The 16,393-nt window shown below is 35.4% G+C and overlaps 1 protein-coding gene across 1 annotated transcript; it reads right to left on the bottom strand.

Moving 5' to 3' along the window:
• Positions 1 to 352: 352 nt before the first annotated feature.
• On the bottom strand, positions 353 to 2,980 carry LOC133338337 (dual specificity protein kinase splA). Its single transcript, XM_061546513.1, has 2 exons — positions 1,175 to 2,980; positions 353 to 1,060 (listed from the first exon to the last, which is right to left on the bottom strand). The coding sequence occupies exons 1-2, from the start codon at positions 2,978 to 2,980 to the stop codon at positions 353 to 355; spliced, it is 2,514 nt and encodes an 837-aa protein (XP_061402497.1).
• Positions 2,981 to 16,393: the final 13,413 nt, after the last annotated feature.

Consider the following 16,393-nt stretch of genomic DNA (forward strand, 5'->3'; position numbering starts at 1 on the left):
GTCCAGAAAAAAAAAACTAAAAAAAACATTGCAAAAAGGTAATACAAATAACATGAAGTTTTAATGTTTTTTATTATCTTGTATTGATTATAGAAACGTTTATTAAAAATAAATAAAACTGAAAAAATAAAATTTTGAAAAAATGTAGCATTTGATACCTTATATCTATAAATATACACTGCAGAATAATTGTTTGTTTATTTAGTCCCCCAAATGGGCGAAAAACATACAAACAATTATTCTACAGTATTTAATGGGAACTATAAGTTAATATTTGGTTAATCATCATTATTATTATAAACTATAACTAAAACTTGTAACAAATAAAATATAATTTGCCCTCTTTCCCCAACTACATAGCATCGTGGACCTGAAACTGTATCAGGTCCTCAACTGGAAAACGAAATAGGGAAGCAGTTTTAGCCTCTGACACCATTTGCTCCATGTTGTTTGTGTTAGTATTGCTGTTGGTGTAAGTGTTGGAGTTGTGGTTGTAGTTGCTGTTTGCCACACTAACTGCAGCATTGGTATTATTTGCGCTGTTGTTGTGATCATAGAACGATATCGCATGAAAGGATGATGACGTTTCAGTCGACTGGTGTTGACTGTTGTCACCCATCAATGCTGCCGGGGTTGGTAATTCGGAGATATCATTTGCCGCCACAATTGGATGTTCGAAATCAACCAGATCACGTTGTTGATCACTGTTGGTGGTATCACTGCGTTCTATCGACGTTTGGGAGCTAATGTTCAGTGACTTGGGTTGGTGGCGTGGCTCTATTGCGTGACTCAATGATTCACCTTCATTTTCTTCGTGTATTGTGGAACGATGTAAATTGAGGTTGTTGTTGCTGTTGGCGTTGGCATTATTGTAGAAAGGATTGGTAGATGATGGTGTTAGCGGGGAGGAAGGCGATGGTATTGCTTTCTTTTTGGGGAAGACATTCAGGTGCAACATTATGGGACTGCTAAGGGAATTGGTCGAAGGCGCACCTGCTGGTAACATTGACGGGTCACAATCAATGGGTAAGAATGGGGTTTGATGACCATGGCCACCATTCTGCAAATTGGCATATATATGTTGTTGAGATTGTTGCTGCTGTTGTTGATGGTGATTATGCTGCTGTTGCTGTTTTTGTTGTTGTATATATTTTTGCCATTGATCATTATAGGCAAACTGCATATTATTGCTCTGAGCACTTTGGACGGCTCCGGGAAAACGTATGTGGTTATGGGGTTTCTGTTGCCCATATGGATTATAAAAACCAAGGGACGATACGGTTGGTGTTATCGGTGTGGAATAGTATTCCATAAAAGGATTACGCAGCATGGAAGCTGGTCGCATCGTTGAAACTATACGTGCCTCTTCCATGGCTAAGGTCGATACGGCCTTTGGATTCCTAGAAGGTGGTAAAATAGGGAAAATATCCAAATTTAGCTTGAAGGGTACACGTTTTCCTATTGCAGGTGGTGCCTGTGTTACATTTATCGCCATTAATGGTGGATACATGGTGGGATAAAACATTTCTGGAGCTCCTGTGCCATATGGATAGTGTTGCATAAATACATTTGAACTAGCCAAGAGATTTTTCTTATCCTTGTCTTTGGGTTTTTTATTTTTCTTCGCCTTCTTGCTGTTCTTTATTTGGGCCTGGGCTTTTAGCTGCTGTTGTTGTTGCTGCTGCATGGCCAAGAGATTTATGTCGTTGGGCGAACGCGGCTTAAAGGGATAGATTTGCTCCAAAGCTATGCGCGACTGATAGGCCGCCTGTGGCATAAATCCCATCATGGGTGCCTGATAGCCATTGAACATCGGCATGGGTTGTGGAAATTGAATTTGTTTCTTGTGGCGTTTTCCGCGAAAGAAATTCGCAATACCACTGGATTTAAGGTTTTTATACGAACCAGAAATATGCAAACCCGAAGGCATCATCATCAGTGCTGGCATTTTGGTGCTGGCCAAACCTCCCAGAGTTAACTTTTGTAAAATATCCTGAATATTATTGACCTCATCGTAGGGCGCCACACTGGTTCGCTCACTTTGTTTCGATTTCTTAAATTCCTCCGGTAATGGTCCATCGTAGGGGAAATGGAATGGTATTGGTTGGGTGTGTGCCTCATCCCTTCCATTCGGTTGTGGTGTATCGGTGAATTGCCTTCGATTGGCTAACGATGGTTGGCGCGATGTTAACCTTGGTGGTCGCGGTATTTGGTCGTGTAGATCCCTTCTGACAGGTGTCATGGTCGATGAACGTCTAGGCAAACGTTCGTAATGATGAGCCGGTCCATAGTTATGATTTTCATGGAAATGCTCCTCCACTTCACCAATTAGGGTTTGCATCGATGAGGTAGCAGCGGGTGTTGAATTGGCCGCACCAGTCTTTGTTGGCGGCAGCGGTCGTTTCGCTTTCGTGCTCCATGTTCCATAAATGGGTTGCTCATGGGTAGCACCACCAGCGCCACCACCACTATTAGCATCAATACGCTCCAGTAAATATGCATTTTCACCAGCCGATATTGCATGTTGAAATTGTTGTTGTTGTAGCTCTTCTTGCACGCTTAAATGCTGTTGCTGTTGTTGTTGCTGCTGATGATGATCTTGTTGTAATTGTCTTTTCTCCTCATCATCATCGTATTTTTCACGCTGCAATAATTGCTGCAATTTAGCACGCATTTTATCGTGTGGCTCTTCAAAATCTCGTGATCCTCCTACAATTATATTCGTCCGAATGATGTGGTTGGTTACGGTGTTATTGGCTTTATGCTCTGATCCTCCTCGATTGTAGTTGAAGTTCGTAGCGCTTAGTGCCGATGTTTGCGGTACAGTGGTAATGAATTCACTGGTTGTTGCTTGAAAATGTGATAAATCACTTAATTGTGGTTTGTTGTTGTTGCCGTTTGTGTTGATTGGAAATACGTTTGGTGATGACTTATTTGAATAGATCGCGATGGCTGATGTTTTAACAATGACCAATGACATCTGTAGGGGGAATAGATAGATATTTTGAAAAATATTATAAAAATTAATAATTTATATAAAGGGTGTTTGATACATTTTATTTTATTCGGACTTCTAGGACTTTTGAAACAATTTGGATTGAATCAGATTTACCACTTTTAAAAAACGATGACCTTTAAAGCAAAGGTAGTGAACCGAAATGTTGAAACATTACCGACAATTAACTTGATATGTTATTTACCAGCCTACAAAATTGTAATCACTTGGTAGTGGGGTTCCATATGAGGGTAGTCTAATAATGTTTATTTTCGAACTTGAAGGAGGTTTGCATTGGACCGGTTTTAGATGTTATTGACCAGTTCTAAAAATGTTCTTCATTATTTGCAGAAAGCGGAGGGTATAGACATATGAAATGGTAACCATAACATTTTTGACATTTCAAATATATTTGCCGTATTTTCCTGCCGAAGTGGCTGTAATTCAATATTTCGGGGTCTTCGAACATATGATGGACCCATTTTTATACCCTTCACCACACTGCGGTACAGGGTATTATGTCTTTGTGCATATGTTTGTAACAGGCAAAAGGAAACGAGATAGACACATGGTTCCTTTTGAGAATATGCATAGAATCACTTTCTAAGTCGATTTATGCATGTCCGTCCGTCCGTCTGTCTGTCTGTCCATGTAAAATTGTAAACAAATTACAGGTCGCATTTATGATCCGAATTGGATGAAATTTGGCATATGGGTAGGGAAAAATCGGTTCAGATTTAGATATAGCTCCCATATATATATATATATGGGCAATATTGCCAATTTTTTAACATAGCTGAAGCGGAGTTTCACCCCTTTATAACTCGGGAACTACTTAAGTATATGAAAAAAAGAGAATAGTTTTGGGTTAATTGATCTGTCGTTGCAAACTGTTCATGATATTGACCTCCAAACTTTATTTTGGTGGAAGCTGTGTCTACTTTAATGTAAAAAAATGTGTAAAAACAGGTTGAGGCAAACCAGTTTTTTTATGTTCTCTATCGATTTGTGACTAAGCCACTCATTGCACGGCCTTCGTGTCAAAATAAAACTAGAAGCCAACAAAATGGGGACTACACCCCCTTTGTATCATTTTTCAAAATTTTAACTGCATCTACCTTTAAATGATGCTGACATTTTGAAGCTCGATTTTGAGTGTTTTTTTAATTTTACTTCTAGCTTTAATACGCCAACAGGAATTTATAAAAATCGATTATAAGATTATTGTAGTCGCGAATCTGCGTAATTTGATATGTATTTTGTGTATGTAGTATGCACAGCTTCAGAGTAATACTCATCCGAAGGTGCGAATTTTGTGCGATCAAATTTCTAAAAAACCTATTTTTCGGGCCAAATTTTTAGATCTGTCAACTGAATGATATGGGTACCCGCGATCAATAAGGTTTTTTACGTTTCGGATGATATAAAATCTTTTTCGTGAAAATCCATCTACTAGAACGGCGGGAACTGACCTTCCAAAAACACGAAATTTGGCAAAAAATGTGTTTGAAAATATCGCGGATTTATTTGCGTTTTCTGTGTATCATTTCCGCTTCAATAAATGACCTCATACGGATTTTGATCTTTTTCGAAAAGAGAACTTTAAAAACTTTAGCCGAAAGAGAGATGTACGCAATTTATCTCAAAAATAGATTGTTCTGGCACATCCATGGTTCTTAATGGACCACATTGAAATGGTATAGATCGATGTATTTTTTTAGGGTGCACACCGAAATCGGATGCGCGTTAATGGCATATCGAGTTTTCGGAAATTATTCGCGTTTTACGGTTTTTTGGGTACTTCAATGTAACGTGCGGCACATCTTAGCCGTCAAATGAAATTTCGCCAAATATATATGGATTGGAAGATAAACTTCAGTACTTCCTGGAAACCGCATGCGCATCAAATGATTTTGAGAATTACGCGATTTAGACGCAATTTATCTCAAAAATAGTGTGAGCTGGCACATCCATGGTTCTTAATGGACTACATTGAAATCGGTATAGATCGATGTATTTTTTTAGGGTGCACACCGAAATCGGATGCGCGTTAATGGCATATGGAGTTTTCGGAAATTATTCGCGTTTTACGGTTTTTGGGTACTTCAATGTAACGTGCGGCACATCATAGCCGTCAAATGAAATTTCGCCAAATATATATGGATTGGAAGATAAACTTCAGTACTTCCTTGAAACCGCATGCGCATCAAATGATTTTGAGAATTACGCGATTTACACGCAATTTAAAATGTATATTTCATAATATTATTTTATTTTAAGATTTATTCCTATTTATAGAATTCTAAGATTTATCGGAAGGGTCTTGATATAATCCGCAAGGCGTATACTTACACACAAAAAGTGATTATTAATATATATGTCAATTTTTCGGCGAAATTCTGGTAAAATAGCAGAATAACCCCAACAATTTTTTCTGAAATTTCTTGTATACAATTAAAAAAATATGTAAATATGATGACATTATTTTTTCGAACCAAAAACAAATATTTTTCGTCAATATCTTGTTTTGTTGTCGGTGTGATTTACAAACCGCTACACGGACTTGTGTGATTTTGATATCATTTGATTCATCACCGTGTTTAAATTATGTAGATATTTTTAAATTAATTTTTAGGTGTGTGTATGTCATTAATATAATGAAAATATTGACATAATCTCCTATATTTTTATTATTTTTCTCATATTTCGCGAAGATGTACAACTTTTTCGCGATTATTATAATATATTCATATTCTTATTTTACGGAGGAAGATATATATCAACGTTTTTGGTCAATGTAATAAACGGCGTATTTTTAAGATTTTTTCTTATGCCCAAAATTAAAACCTCGATAACTTTTGCGCGCATCAACCAAAAATTTGATCGCGAACGGTTTCGGAGTCAGAACATTTTTCTCTATATGTGTACCAAAAATCATTGATGTGCCACAAAAACAAAAAAGCTAATTTTTTGAAAATGGAATATTAAAAAATTGGCAATATTGCCCATATATATATATATACATATTTAACCGATTTAATGTAAACGGTCCCTATATATCTCTCGATTTGGACGAAACTTGGTATAGCCTAATCATTTAGGTCTGGAATGAAAATCGGTCCAGATTTAGATATAGCTCCCATACATAGTTTCGTCCGATTTTATGTAAATGGTCCCTAAAGTCTTTATATATCTCTCGATTTGCACGAAATTTGGCATAACGTATTGAATTAAACCTAGAGTGATGTCAGCGAAGTTTCGAGAAAATAGGTCCAGATTTAGATATAGCTCCCATATATAGTTTCGTCCGATTTCATGTAAGTGGTGCCCCAAAGTCCCTATATATCTTGCGATTTGCACGAAATTTGGCATAACATACTGAATTGAGTCTAGAATGATGTCTGCCAAGTTTCGTGAAAATCGGTCCAGATTTAGATATAGCTCCCATATATATTTTCGTCCGATTTAATGTAAATGGTGCATCAAAGTCCCTATATATCTCGATTTTCACGAAATTTGGCACAGCGTAATGAATTAGGTGTAGAATGATGTGTGTTATTTTTCCTGAAAATCAGTTCAGATTTAGATATAGCTCCCATATATATTATCGTCCGATTTAAGGTAAATGGTGTACCAAAGTTCTTTAATATCTTTCGGTTTGCTAGAATGATGTGTGTTAGGTTTCCTGAAATCGGTTCAGATTTAGTCATAGGTTCTATATCTGACCAAATGAAAAATTTAGTATCGGTTGGAGAATGACATGTTTATGGATCCAATTTCATTTTTCTGGTCCTTAAAAAATGCGACGTCTGTTAGGATTCATCTATTGAATATAACCAAAGTGGTGAAGGGTATCCTATAGTCGGCCCCGTCCGACTTTACTACTTTCCTTACTGGTTTCTTTATATTAAAGACATTCCACCGAAGTGGTATGTCCCATTTTTGGGGAATATTTTTTGAAATGTTTCAATTGTGATCCATGTTTTCAATACTTCGATCGATACGAACATTTAGTCACATTTTTCAATCGAATTGTCTGTAATTTGACATTTCGGATTACTGCAAATACAATTTGTTAGAAAATGTTCAATATTGGTCCATGTCTTCAAATAGATTCAATGGTTTGGCGTTTTGATGTTCTTATCCTCGGTTTCCAAACGGAGTTTTTGGATATTTTATTATCTCAGACCATAGACAACCTACTAGCATACAATTAGCAATCTCATAATCTCCATATAAGAGTTCCGACCCAAATTTTGAATACTCGCTACGTGGTGGAGATTATGAAGAGTTAGGTCCTCAGCGTTAGGTGCCTTCTTTACCGGTCATTGACCTTTTAAGTTGTTTTTTTTTTTTTTGACAATTCACGAAGTGTCAGTTCTCGGAAATTACGTGACTATTGTACCATTATACCAGTATATGTCGTACTGATGGATGAACATCTGCATTTTATTCAAAATATTCCAATTACATTACATGTTCTTCTTTTTTATATTTTTCCACAACATTCAATATTAAAAAAATAACACATTTCATGTTATCCTGATTGGTCTCAGAGTTTTTTGTTATATTTATTTATTATTATTATTTTTTTGAAATTGTTCCATATAATCATTACTTACAATCAAAATAAATACTTGTATTGAATTTGGAAAACAACTTAAAATCCGTCGTTTCAACAATGAGATTTGACGTTTTTTATACGTTCGATATTTACGGTACGGTATCGAGGAATTTTGATTTATATAATACATTTTCTTGTCACAAAAAAAGTGCAAAGGTATAACGAAGGGGAATTTATTTATTTTTTTTTTTCACGGAACTTTAGCCGTTTTAGGAAATATTCAAATTTAGATAATTTCTTTTTTTTGTTTTCCTTTTTTATAGTCCAATTTTTGTGGGGAACTTTGAAATTTTATCAGCAAAAGTGGTTTTGCTTTAGAGTTTAGCCAAATTTTAATAAAACCACACACGATGTCTGCATCATTGCGGACTATGTTAGTGACTGAAAGAAATCGGCACAAAATTATTGTATTAAAACCTAAAAGAAACAAACAGAAATCATTTCAATACTGAATAGAAAGTATTTTTTCTTTACACTCAAGTGGAAGTGAAATAATGAAAAGAAAAATGCATGAAAATTGTAACACACAACACAAATGCATTTGGGCACACAAACACACACACACATAGAGTGGAAAATATATTGGAAAGAGGCGGGAAGGAGGGAATTCAATTAAACACTTTTATGTTTTAAAGTGTGTAACTGAAGATAGATGAAAACGTTACCCTGATATTCACATTTCCATGATTAATGTGGCCAATAATTAGCACCACCAATTAATTAAGTAATTGTAGCAATTTTTCAGAAATAATTACAATTGGCATTGCCAACTGGGGAGGTGTCGGTACATTTGTATGAAATGTGGAAAGCTAGAAAAAAAAAACTGACGCACAGATTTCGAATGTAATGAAGATGAAAAAGAATACTATAATGAAATATTTCCCGAATTACCAGAAAAATGTTTAAAGAGGTTATGTAACAAGTCAATCAAAAAGTCCTTGGTCTACACAAACACACATTGTGACAAATACTCCGTTTATCGAATTCGGGAATGACCAAATTATATGCATTTTTACACTAAATACCTCATATAACGAACGTTTTCCAAATTCGACAATTCCACAAATTCCAAACGAAAATAATAGATGTGCAGGAATAGATTAAGTCATTGGGTGGATCAAGTACCCGACAATCCCACGTTTTGAGCAGTCAAATATCAAATATCCATTGGTTTGACCTTATGTTATGGTTGCTTTTGTCCCTTTTTCGAAGACTTCAGACAAACAAATTTTGGTGTATCACTCCAACATTTGTTAAATTTACTTCAGGTTTGAAAATCCATATTATCGATTACTGTTTAGTTTCCTCTTATTCGCATAGATACATGTTTCATCGTCTTTTGAAAAGCAGCGAGAATATATGCTGGTGGAAGGAATGCTATTGAATTATTAAGCCAGTGTTTCAAGTTATAGGAAATTTTCACACGAAAATGTTCACGTCTTAATTTAATTTGTTTGACAAACTGATTTCACAGGTCACCATAAACAACGCAATACATGGTCGTCCTGTAAAGATATAATTTAAAAAATGTATATTTAACCAGTAAGGAAAGTAGTAAAGTCGGACAGGGCCGACTATATGATACTATTCACCACTTTGGATATATTCAACAGATGAATCTTAATATACTTCGCATTTTTAAAGGACCAGCAAAATGAATGTTTAGATATAGAAGCTATATCTAAATCTGAACCAATTTCAACGATTGCAGGAAATTTAAAACACGTCATTCTAGACCTAATTCATTACGCTGTACCAAATTTCTTGCAAACTGAAAGATATTAAGGGACTTTGGTACACCATTTACCTTAAATTGGACGAAAATATATATGGGAGCTATATCTAAATCTGAACCGATTTTCACGAAACTTAAAACACATCATTCTAGACCTAATTCATTACGCTGTGCCAAATTTCGTACAAATCGAAAATATATAGGGACTTTGGTGCACCATTTACATAAATCGGACGAAAGTATATATGGGAGCTATATTTAAATCTGAACCGATTTTAACCAAACTCAGCACACACCATTCTGCACTTAATACAGAACGCTATGCCAAATTTTGTGCAAATCGAATGATATATAGGGACTTTGGTGGACCATTTACCTTAAATCGGACGACCAAATGAAAAATTTAGTATCGGTTGCAGAACGATATGTTTATGGATCCAATTTCATTTTTCTGGTCCTTAAAAAATGCGACGTCTGTTAGGATTCATCTTTGAATATAACCAAAGCGGTGAAGGGTATCCTATAGTCGGCCCCGTCCGACTTCACTACTTTCCTTACTGGTTTCTTTATATTAAAGACATTCCACCGAAGTGTTATGTCCCATTTCTGGGGAATATTTTTTGAAATGTTTCAGTTGTGATCCATGTTTTTAATACTTCAATCATTCTGCACTTAATACAGAACGCTCTGCCAAATTTCGTGCAAATCGAATGATATTTAGGGACTTTGGTGGACCATTTAACTTAAATCGGATGAAAATATATATGGGAGCTATATCTAAATCTGAACCGATTTTCAGGAAACTCAACACACATCATTCTATACTTCATATATTACGCTGTGCCAAATTTCGTGAAAATCTAAAGATATATAGGGACTTTGGTGGACTATTTACATAAAATCGGACGAAACTATATATGGGAGCTATATCTAAATCTGGACCAATTTTTATGAAACTCAGCACACATCATTCTGCATTTAATACAGAACGCTCTGCCAAATTTCGTGCAAATCGAATGATATTTAGGGACTTTGGTGGATCATTTACCTTAAATCGGACGAAAATATATATGGGAGCTATATCTAAATCTGAACCGATTTTCAGGAAACTCAACACACATCATTCTATACTTCATTCATTACGCTGTGCCAAATTTCGTGAAAATCGAAAGATATACAGGGACTTTGGTGCACCATTTACTTAAAATCGGACGAAACTATATATGGGAGCTATATCTAAATCTGGACCGATTTTCACCAAACTCAGCACACATCATTCTGCATTTAATACAGAACGCTGTGCCAAATTTCGTGCAAATCGAATGGTATATAGGGACTTTGGTGGACTATTTACCTTAAATCGGACGAAAATATATATGGGAGCTATATCTAAATCTGAACCGATTTTCAGGAAACTCAACACACATCATTCTATACTTCATATATTACGCTGTGCCAAATTTCGTGAAAATCGAAAGATATATAGGGACTTTGGTGGACTATTTACATAAAATCGGACGAAACTATATATGGGAGCTATATCTAAATCTGGACCAATTTTTATGAAACTCAGCACACATCATTCTAGGCCTAATTCATTACGCTGTGCCAAATTTCGTGCAAATCGAAAGATATATAGGGACTTTGGTGCTACATTTACATTAAATCGGACGAAAATATATATGGGAGCTATATCTAAATCTGAACCGATTTTTCGCAAACCCAATGAGCGGAGCAGTATAGTCGGACGGGGCCGACCACAACTACCACGGAACTCTAACTTTCTGCAGATCTATATTCCGAGAATGGGCAATATTTCACAACATTTGCACCCTCTTAACCGATTAGAGATCAGTAGATCCTATTTCTTTCCACGACATCTATTATTCCGAATTATGTTTTATACCATAACAAACAATTTTTTTTTCATCATGATTGACTTGATTCGCTGAATAGTGACAGATCATTACAAAAGCCCTTCCCAATGTAATATTCGATTTGAAAAAAAAAAACACAAAAATGAGTTTCGGTCCATTTCAACTCAAAATTATTATCTGATCATCACCGAAAATTATGGTCGTTGGTCTTGACAATAAGTGAAACTTCATGGAAAATTTCAAATCGATCAGCGCTATATTTCCGCCCTCATCCACTCCTCTTGGACATACTATCAACTTCTCGGATATATTTCCTTTAGGTGTAAATATATACGCCATTATATATATAATGGACATACGGATCGACTGGTCGAGATATGACTATAGGTATACTAAAACATGGGTCTACGACCAATATTTCGCAGCGTTACAAACTCTTGGGCCTTCACAAAGCTTTCTTATCCTGACAACATAGTTGTGTAGGGTATAACATATATATTTAATAGCTTCATATTAAATACAAGCCCTAAAATGTTTTATTGCCTGTGGGAAACATTTGGTCAGAAAGCGTTAAAATAACTGAATGGCGTCTCAATATAAAAATGTCCTATCCAATAACTTTATTAAAGTATAGAGTCAAGTGTAGCGTACTCTCTCGATATAGCCTTCATTAGAGAAATTACTTTTAATGACGTTTGCGGTAAAGATTTAAGGGGACCCCCCCCCCATTCTCGGGGTCAAAAATTTTGTTGATATAATTCGAATCTACACTAATTAAAGAATGTCCCTACAAAATTTCAAATGAAAATCTCAAGAACTCTTGAAGATATAGCCGATTTATTGTGTCAGCATCAAGTGACGGCTGAAGGGCTTCTCAAACTTTAAACGCGTTTTTCTCTAAACATTTTTTTGCGAATGGCGGGCACGATAACTCAAAAACTAATAACCCAATCGATTTCAAATTTTTACACGTTTCTCTGTGAGTGTATAGCTCTCGTATGAACTAGGATAAAGCCAATCGGTGAAGATCTTCCTTATTTTTTAACTTGGTTTCTGGTAAAAAATCGGCGATTTTCCAAAAATATTTTTTCAAAGGTCCACCATTTTCTTAATTTTAGAGCGAAGTCAATAATCCTAGTTCATACGAGAGCCAGACATGTACTCTTTCTAACACCGTTGGAATTTTCTGATTCCGATGTTCCAGTGAGGAGTTATCATGCCCGCCATCAAAAATAAGGACTTTTCTTTTATTACAAAAAACAACAACAAAACAACAACAAAAATTTTTTGTAAATTATTTTTCTTCTATTTTAAATCTTCAATTATATATGTGTGAAGTTACAAACCTTAACAAGCATTGGTATTGATTTACCAGCCGATTGAAAATCTTGAAAAATTAAAATCGAGAATGGGGGGGGTTCCCTTAATTGTTAATAACTAAACACACCAAAATATACAAATGAATGTTAAGTGCAACACAAACTCGGCAAACAATAGCCGGCAATCATATATCCACACACGCACACACACACCAATACAAACACATCTTAATTAATTTCATTGTTTAATTTTTGTATTTTTCGATCATCGTTGCATTTGCTATTCATTGAGCGTGAAATATGTATGGCTGAAGTTTTGCCTTAAATTCGTGAAATCTAAACGGATACAAAGAAGTCTATGTCGATATTTGAGTTAAGGAAATCTTTATAACAAAACTAAAAATAATAATCACAACAATCAATATCGAAAGGGAAACGTTCCGTTTATGTGTTATTTCCTATGGAAAATTGTAACTGGTATTTACGTATGTATATGTAAATGAAGGAAATGTTATGTTATTTTCCTAACAGCAAATTTCCTTCCTTTTCTACATTATAAAAAAACAATAAGTTTATGATACCTTTCACCACTTTGGGTGTACTCATCAGGACCATTGATACGTTTCGTGTCAACCGGTGCAACATTTACCTAAACTCCAACGAACATACAAATGGGAGTTATATCTAAATCTAAATCGATTTCAACAAAATTATATGACAATCGTACAAACTTTGGGTCTTTAGTGCACACATAACATAAAATCGGACGAACCTATATATGGGAGCTATATCTAAACCTGAACCGATTTTCACGAAACTTAGCACACATCATTCTAGACTTAATCGAGTACGCTATGCCAAATTTCGTGCAAATTCAAGGATACATAGGGACTTTGGTGCACCATTTACATAAAATCGGACGAAACTATATATGGGAGCTATATCTAAATCTGAACCGATTTTCACAAAACTTAGCACACATCATTCTAGAATTAATTCAGTACCCCAGGCGAAATTTCGTGCAAATCGAAAGATATATAGGGACTTTGGTGCACCATTTACATAAAATCGGACGAAACTATATATGGGAGCTATATCTAAATCTAAACCGATTTTCACGAAACTTAGCACACATCACTCTAGACTTAATTCCGTACGCTGTGCCAAATTTTGTGCAAATCCAAGGATATATAAGGACTTTGGTACACCACTTACAGAAAATGGGACGAGACTATATATGGGAGCTATATCTAAACCTGAACCGATTTTCATGAAACTTAGCACACATCATTCTAGACTTAATCGAGTACGCTATGCCAAATTTCGTGCAAATCGAAAGATATATAAGGACTTTGGTACACCATTTACATAAAATCGGACGAAACTATATATGGGAGCTATATCTAAATCTAAACCGATTTTCACGAAACTCAGCACACATCACTCTAGGCTTAATTCTGTACGCTGTGCCAAATTTTGTGCAAATCCAAGGATATATAAGGACTTTGGTACACCATTTACAGAAAATCGGACGAAACTATATATGGGACCTATATCCAAATCCGAACCGATTTTCACGAAACTTAGCACACATCATTCTAGACTTAATCGAGTACACTATGCCAAATTTTGTGCAAATCGAAAGATATATAAGGACTTTGGTACACCATTTTCAGAAAATCGGATGAAACTATATATGGGACCTATATCTAAATCTGAACCGATTTTCACAAAGGACTTTGGTACACCATTTACAGAAAATCGGACGAACCTATATATGAGAGCTATATCGAAACCTGAACCGATTTTCACGAAACTTAGCACACATCATTCTTGACTTAATCGAGTACGCTATGCAGAAAATCGGACGAGACTATATATGGGAGCTATATCTAAATCTGAACCGATTTTCACAAAACTTAGCACACATCATTCTAGACTTAATTCAGTACCCCAGGCAAAATTTCGTGCAAATCGATAGATATATAGGGACTTTGGTACACCATTTACCTCAAATCGGACGAGAATATATATGGGAGCTATATCTAAATCTGAACCGATTTTCACAAAACTTTGCACACATCATTCTAGAGTTAATTCAGTACGCTGTGAAAAATGTCGTGCAAATCGAAAGATATTTAAATCTGACCGATTTTCACGAAATTTAAAACACATCATTCAAGACATAATTCATTACGATATGCCAAATTTCGTGTAAATCGAAAAATATATAGGGTCTTTGGTGCACCATTCACATTAATTCGGACGAAAATATGTATGTGAGCTATATCTAAATTTGAACCGATTTTTCCGAATTTCAATAGGGTTCGTCTTTGGGCCAAATAAGTGACCTGTGCCAAATTTCATCCAATTCGGATTAAAAATGCGTCTTTACAATTTAACATTGACAGACGGACGGATGGACATGCATAAATCGACTTAGAAAGTGATTCTATGCATATTCTCAAAAGGAACCATGTGTCTATGTCGTTTCCTTTTGCCTGCTACAAACATATGCACAAAGACATAATACCCTGTACGACAGTGTGGTGAAGGATATAAAAATTAGTGAAAAAACAGAATAATAAATTTTCAGCTGGTCGATGACTTTTGTTGTCACTACCCCAATGTCGCTATTGACTCACTATTGACAATTGACGGTCGATGTTCGAATAACACGTTCGTATAAAATGTCTATATGGAAATACATGGAGTTGTCAACAGTCAGTCAGTAGTACTAGTAACAATGCCAGTAGTGACTCACTATTGGTCATTCCTACAGGGTATACATCCATTTATAAGATTTGAGACATATGAAACTTCCGGAGATTTAAGACATCTTCAATCTCTCTCCTATCCATGTAAATCTTAAATGGAAATAAGAAAATCTTAAAGTTGCTACGTCCGATCGTCTATATGGCACTCTATGGGCGAATAACGTAATTTGAAATAACGAATTCCGGTCGTATAAAAACAATTCTTCCTAGAAAATGTTCAATATGGGTTCCACAAAGTTCTCATATAAAGTTCCCGCTTAATATTTGGGCTGTGGAAGTTTTCCAACTTGAAGGTCTGTAATTTTTTTAATGAATTATCGGATATAACGACGGTATCCAAAGGTCCTTACAAAAGTTCTGTCCTTTATTTGATATCCTTTATAGCGACTATCGCTTATAGCACCCATTTTGCCGGTCTCACGTTATAAACGATTTCGACTGTAATCCAGCAAGCTACTTGCAGACAAAATACAATAACATAGTCTTCATATAAACGTCCCGTCAGCTTTATGTACACCTTAAGGTTGAGTGCATACAAATTCGATGCTTAGTTGTTTTCCTTCTACATTCAAAATCACATTTTTGTCATTCCTCGAAATATTGCAATAAAGCTCGCAAATATTAGAAATGCAATTAGAAATAACATTTTGATGTTTGCTATTGAAATTTTAATATACCTGAAATTTTAATATTTTGATGTTTGCTATTGACATTTTAATATACCTGTCCACGTTTTGGTATAGTCCCATATAACGGTAGTTAGACACGTTATTCGACATAATTTCGGATTTTATTGGAAATTTAAAAATTTGTCAATGGTAGCTTCCCATATTAGCACCATTTTCGACCGACTTGAGTCGAATATGGTAGCCCCATTTTTTAAGAATTTGGGCTCGATTTTAACCATCACCCGCCATTTTCGCTATGTTCAAGGTCTTCGCTCAATTCCCAACCAGAATATTTTAGGTTTTGTATTACATTTCCTTCTTCTATCAATTATCATTGTGGCTCCCATCTAAAAGTCCCGATCGATTTCAGGCGCTATATCGAATGTCCACCTCATGAT

Source organism: Musca vetustissima, unplaced genomic scaffold, assembly GCF_032173495.1.
Source record: "Musca vetustissima isolate MV318-11 ecotype Yass unplaced genomic scaffold, APGP_CSIRO_Mvet_v1 utg4425, whole genome shotgun sequence".
Taxonomy (NCBI): domain Eukaryota; kingdom Metazoa; phylum Arthropoda; class Insecta; order Diptera; family Muscidae; genus Musca; species Musca vetustissima.